The sequence below is a fragment of the Nannospalax galili genome, unplaced genomic scaffold, assembly GCF_000622305.1.
Source record: "Nannospalax galili isolate Female #2095 unplaced genomic scaffold, S.galili_v1.0 scaffold311, whole genome shotgun sequence".
Classification (NCBI taxonomy): domain Eukaryota; kingdom Metazoa; phylum Chordata; class Mammalia; order Rodentia; family Spalacidae; genus Nannospalax; species Nannospalax galili.
This window is the reverse complement of record NW_008330298.1, coordinates 210,208-216,594: the sequence shown is the minus strand read 5'-3', so window position 1 is coordinate 216,594 and position 6,387 is coordinate 210,208. Positions and strand designations below refer to the sequence as shown.

Sequence of the window (6,387 nt, the reverse complement as noted above, 5' to 3'; positions counted from 1 at the left end):
TATATATTAAATTGGGCAATGGTAGTAAGGGGAGGTTTTGATAGAGGATGTGATTTAAATACCATCAAATGATATTGTATGAAAGTCACAAATATTCAACTTAAAAGTCACTTTAAATGTCTGAGGGGATTGAATGTCTCCTTTCAGTAAACTACACTGAGTTGAAAAGAGAAATCATTTTAAAACTTCCAATGTTTAGAATATAGTCAGTCCCCAAGGTTCAGAACAATGCCTACTAGTACATGTCCAAATCCTATGAAAGTTTAAATGAAGGAAATATGGAACACTTTCAACACTCACTGGTTAAAGCTGTCATTAAGAGAACTTGATAGCACATACAGGTATACTCTACTTCTGTCCTAGGTAAGACATCATTTCAGATGAACACATGGTTTTTGAAGCTGGCTATACAATAATGTGGGTGATCTTTTTTATCCATAGATGTACTTATAATATGCCCAAGAAGATGATTTTAAATAAATCATCCAAGAGACTAATAGGCACCAGTTGCCTGAGTAAATTGCCTTTAATGGACTTTCACAATATTAACATGAAAAAGGAATCATTGGTTTCAAAAATGTGCAATTGTAAAAAATAGGAAAGTTTCCTTTGGGTTTGCGATATTTGTAGTGTTTTTGCAAAAAAAAAGTCTCATTACAACTTAGCATTAATTCAATATGCCAGATATTGTACTAGGAAAACAAAGACAAATTCTCCAAATAGCCATGTCTTTGATCTTTTAGGAAGTATCACTCTGGTTGGTTAAAAACATATAAAAATTCACTTTTCTAAGTATTGCATAACTCTTCACAGGAAATTTTTTCTGTTGTTCTTTTAAGCTGCCACTGGGCTCTGTGAATGCTTAAAAATAAAATGAAGAGGAAAAATTTAAGAGAATGCATTTCAGAAGAGGCCCCTTCAATAACATACTCCATTTGGGAAGATTTCATTCAAGGAAATGACAGCATACTACTGTATCTTCAACAAGGGGTTCCTGATGCTATAAAATATTCTAAAACAAATGTTTGTAACACCCTATAATTCCATTCAAAGTGCTTTTTTGTATTGTGGGTCAGAAAATTAAAAATACACTCTCAAGCCTTAGAATGTTATGTCAGCTGGTAGAGTCTGAGTTTCAAGTAACTGCACAAGTCTTGTGTAAGATTTATTAGCTTTGTTTTTAAGAACAATAATGATTCTATGTGTTTATTTAAAACTAGAATGTTTACATAAAAAGGCTTACAAATATTTGAATGTTCCCATTATAGGAAATGCATTACCAATGTTTGAACTAAAATGAAATCGGAAAGCAACTGCATCACTAAAGTATTTTCCAGCTTACCTTGCCAGAAGACTTGATTCCTTTAAATAGTGCTGCTCCAACTATAAGCCAAGCCAGAAGAAGACAAAGTGCTAAATACCACACAATTACTCCGGTATCATCCAATCCACTTGACCGCTGAAGTGCCACTTTACTGAAACATATAAGCCCTTTTATAAATACAGAATCAATTGTCTATTTAAAAAGCAGTGAACATTTTCATTCAAAGGGAAGCTTTATGATTATTGTATCTTATTATATCAATGTCCTGTAATCCTTTTGATAAAACTTTATGAAGGGACAAAAATTACTCAAGCATGTTGAATAAAACTTTAGTTCAAGCATGTTGAATAAAACTTTAGTTATGATTTTTCCACCGGTATTTTAATCTTTATGTAAAGAAATTAACCTTTATCTGGTAGCTTCATTTGACTCAATATGGTAATGTCTTCAAAACAAAATAATTAATAAAACAAATTGCATTAAATATTTCCTTATTTAGTACTTGTACATATAATCTAGCTGAAATGTCCCAATTATTCTAAAATTCCAAGATTTCCAAGAGCAACATGCATGGATCTAGAATCCCAATTCTTTTTTGAGACAGAGTCTCACTATGTAGTCCTGGCTGGCCTGAAACTCACTATGTAGACCATGTTGGCCTCAAACTTATACAGATCTCCTTGTCTCTGCCTCCTGAATGCTGGGATGAAAGACGCGGGACAACAGCACACACACACCAAGTTTCTCATTAAGGGCACATATCAATTTAATAATTATTACTGCTTTGTTTTCCACAGTCTGCTTCTCCAGAACTCAGATCCTCAGACTTTGCAGCAGTCACCATTTCCTGCTGAGCCATCTCACAAACCCTATAATCCCAAAACTGTTAATTAGCATTAATAAATCATTACTTACAGTTATATCCACTGAATAACTTATAAAGGATATGTTCTTGGGGCTGGAGAGATGGCTCAGTGGTTAAGTGCACTGACTGCTCTTGCGGAAGACCTGTCTTCAATTCCCAGCACCCACATGGTGGTTAACAACTGTCCATAACTCCAGTTCCAGGGGATCTGACACCCTCGTCTGACCTCCCTGGACATTGCATGACATGGTGCACTTACATGCATGCAGGCAATACACTCATGTACATAAAATAAAAATAATAAATAAAATATTTTTGAAAAGATATGTTGTCGACTATGAGCTCATTTTACAGGAAATTATAATTCATCTAGGCTAGGTAAACATTTGAATCAAAAAGAAGTATTTATTTGCCATTATTCTCCTTTTTTTCTGTTTATGTGAGTTAAATAAGGGAGAGGATGTGGGTAAGGGGGACTATGCTTAATATACAAGACATATGGATAAGCAAATAAAATGAAAGAAAAAGAAACCAAACAGTATTTTATTGTGGTTCATAAAACCTTTTTAATAACATCTGTAAGTCATTGGGGCTGGAGAGATGACTCAACTATTAAAAGCATTGGCTGCTCTTGCAGAGGATCTGGGTTAAATTCCCATCACCCACATGGTGGCTATCAACCATCTCTCATGCCAGTTCCAGGGGATCTAATGCCCTGTTCTGATCTCCTCAGGCCTTGCATGACATGGGAGTGTTTACATACATGCAGGCAATACACTCATACACATAAAATAAAATAATGAATAAAATACCTTTTTTAACTTAGAAAAAAGGCTTTATTGAGAATTTCGGTTTTTTGATCAAATCCACACCCATTCCCTCCCCTCCAACACCTCCCATATCTCCCCATCACTTTTTTCTGACAACTTCATGTACTCTTTTTCTTTCTTTCTTTCTTTCTTTCTTTCTTTCTTTCTTTCTTTCTTTCTTTCTTTCTTATCTTTCTTCTTTTTTTAATGGGGCTTTTTGCTACTCTAACATCCCCCCCTCTGAAGAGGTAACCCTAAAATCGTTTAGGGATTAGATAAGAACTCACAAATACTTTTGACATTTTTGGCCTTTGGATAGGAGGCAGGAATTGGCTAGGCAGTTAGAGTAAAAAAGATCCCAAAGAAAAGTAGCCAGTTTCTTGGCTTAAAGTCAAAATGTCCTTGGGCCTCTTAGCAATAAAATACCTTTTTGAAAAATAAAGGAAATTATATAATATACTTACTCCCAATACTGTTCACTGGGAAGCTGTCCTGGCTGAGTAATCTCACTACCATTCAAACAGGTCAAGTTATTGGCATGCACCCAGCTTATATTCACAATCATATCTCCTGTTCCTGTACTCACTTTACATCCAGTTACTAAAAGTAATAAAAATAAAAGAAATACAGACATGCACTTAATTTTAGAAGAGTACTTTCATGGAATAAAAGGTTTTAATGAAAAAATCTTGCCGTCTAAATTGTTATTTGGTAAAAGTGGAATAAGAATGAAGTAGAATAAACCATGTACAGTTATCACATCAAACGTTCTCTATTACTAAGATGGAAATGCATATATAGCACTAGCTACCTGTTTAAACTTTGACCATATTTATAATAGTGACAGAGAGTAACAGTTATTTCAGTTGGCATTTAGTGCTAGCAGTTAAGAACTTTTAGCACATGGATTTATCTATCTAACCAGTGTAGATAAACTGAGCCCTTTGCCCTTCAAAATCATTAAATCGTTTTTATTATTTATTTTTATTTGTGTATATGAGTGTTTTGTCTACATGTATGTAAATGTACCATGCCATGTAATGCCTGTAGCGGCCAGGAGAGGGTATGAGATCCCCTGGAACTAAAGTTAGGAATGATTGTCAGTCATCGTATAGATGCTGGGAACCAAAACTTGAATCCTCTGCAAGAGCAGCCAGTGTTCTTAACCACTCAGCCATCTCTCTGGCCCCCAAAGCATTAAATATCTACAAACTTATCTCTTAATATGTAGAGAGAATCTCATCAGCAATAGCCTATGATATTAATGTAACATTATCTTAAAGATTAGCAACGTATTACCACAGACAATACCCACCATTTCCTGAAATACACCTTTTACTATCATGAATAGCATGTCTTTGTTTACCACTTTCCCATTTCTTATTTCTTTACTGCTTGGAAGTTAGGTCTTCATGTACTCCGAGGTACGCTTTTGCCTTTCTGTATGCCCTCAAAATTGGCATGAAATATACAGCAAGTTTTAGACAATCATGCTATGTTCTGCTTGAACTAATGACCTGTGTCAAAAACAATTTAATCATTTCAGCCTATTTAGAAAATATAAGAGAATAATATGGACTTGGTAAAATTTAAAAAATTACACCAATGTACCTTACCTATACGAGATCTGCTACAGTTCTTATCTGACCAAGAAGAACAATTTGCCCATGGCAGTTCACTTTGAAAAGAAGCAAACAAGTAGTAGATACTATAGGCAATTATGACATTATAATAGATTGTCACAAAAATGGAAATCAGGACCATTGTGATTCCCACACCTGGAAAAAAACAAAGTAAACTCAATTTGCTTTGCATATTCATAAAAAAATAGTTCAATTTCAAAAGAAAAATCTATTATAAATGAAAAGACTCAAACAACTCTCTCTTTGTTCAGGAAACAAAGGTCTATAATGGAGATGTGATACCCTCTCAGTATCTTTCTTCCCATATTTAAAGCTATTCTGATGTTGGACTTCTGATAATGCTTTTCAGATGATGAGTATTATCGCCATAGGAGAAAGACATGGATTTAGCCATAAAATTTATGAAACCCTGGGTCAATTACTCTCTCTCACTAAATCTGCAAATCCTTGTCACAGTGGGAAGAACTTCCGTTAAAAACTTCAACACTTCTGTCCTATTGACTCATTCATCAAAAACTTATATCTTCATTTGTAAAACAACATTTTGACAAACAGAAAAGGAATCTTCTGAATTAATGTCTTGGAAGGGCATAGTCCAGTACTTCTACAAGAATGTAGACAGAAAATTTAATAATTCAGAAACAAACTGAATTTAAACCTGTGAAAATTCTTTATACCGGTAGTTTTGCAATGCAGTTTAACATACTCAACATACCTTACTCTTAAGACTAGATTCAAAGAAGCTTCACCAGTCTTCCAGCAAAGCGTTCTATTCACCTCATTATGTATTTGTTTTTGATGTTGCACTGAGGCTTTTACAAATAGCTTTCAGTAGCTAGTGCATGTTAAAATGATATGAAAGTCTTCAAAGATAAAGGCAAATTAATGTTTACCAACAGTTAAGGCATTTTTCTTTTCAATTTTACTGCTGTCCTCTTAGGAGTATTCAAGAAAAAAATAGTAATCTGCCATTTGACTGTTCCCAATGAGGCTTTGTAAAAGACATGAAATGACACTAAGACAAAATTATACAAAAATTAACTTAGACGTTAGAACTTTGGGGCTGGAAAGATGGCTTGGTGATTAAGAACACTTTCCTGCTCTTCCATGAACATGAGCTCAGTTGCCAGCACCCATATCAGGTGGTTTACAACCATCTATAACTCCAGTTCCAGGGGATCAAGAGCCCTCTTCTGGCTTCCATGGGCACACACACATACACACACACACACACACACACACACACAAATAAAAATATATTTGGGGAGACTGGAGAGATGGTTCAGCTGTTGAGAATGAGCACTGCTCTTGCACGGGACCACAGTTCAGATCCTAGCACCTACTACATTGGGTGACTATATATAACTCTGGAAGAATCTGCTGTCCCTGGCTACTGAGAACACCTGCACTCACCTACATATACCCACACACACACATACTCATATTAAAAATAATTAAAATAATCCTGGCATGGTGGTGCACGCCTTTAATCCCAGAACTCGGGGGGGCAGAAGCAGATGAACCTCTGTGAGCTCAAGTCCAGCCTAGTCTACAAAGTGAGTTCCAGGCCAGCTGGGACAACAGGGAGACCCTGTCACAAAAGACCAAATAATAGGGGCTGGAGAAATGGCTCAGTGGTTAAGAACACTGGCTGTTCTTGCAGAAGACCTGGGTTCAAATCCAAGCACCCACATGGCAGCTAACAACTGTCCGTAACTCCAGTTCCAGGGGATCTGACAGCCTCTT

General features: G+C 35.7%; 1 protein-coding gene across 1 annotated transcript in view; it reads right to left on the bottom strand.

Annotated features, from left to right (window-relative positions):
- Slc6a14 (solute carrier family 6 member 14) overlaps positions 1–6,387 on the bottom strand; it is a 32,190-nt gene that overhangs the window by 19,170 nt on the left and 6,633 nt on the right. The window contains exons 4-6 of the mRNA XM_008843794.2: positions 4,615–4,776; positions 3,463–3,598; positions 1,343–1,475 (exon numbers count right to left, since the gene is read on the bottom strand). Of these exons, the coding sequence (XP_008842016.1) occupies positions 1,343–1,475; positions 3,463–3,598; positions 4,615–4,776 (431 nt within the window). The remainder of the gene's footprint in view (positions 1–1,342; positions 1,476–3,462; positions 3,599–4,614; positions 4,777–6,387) is intronic.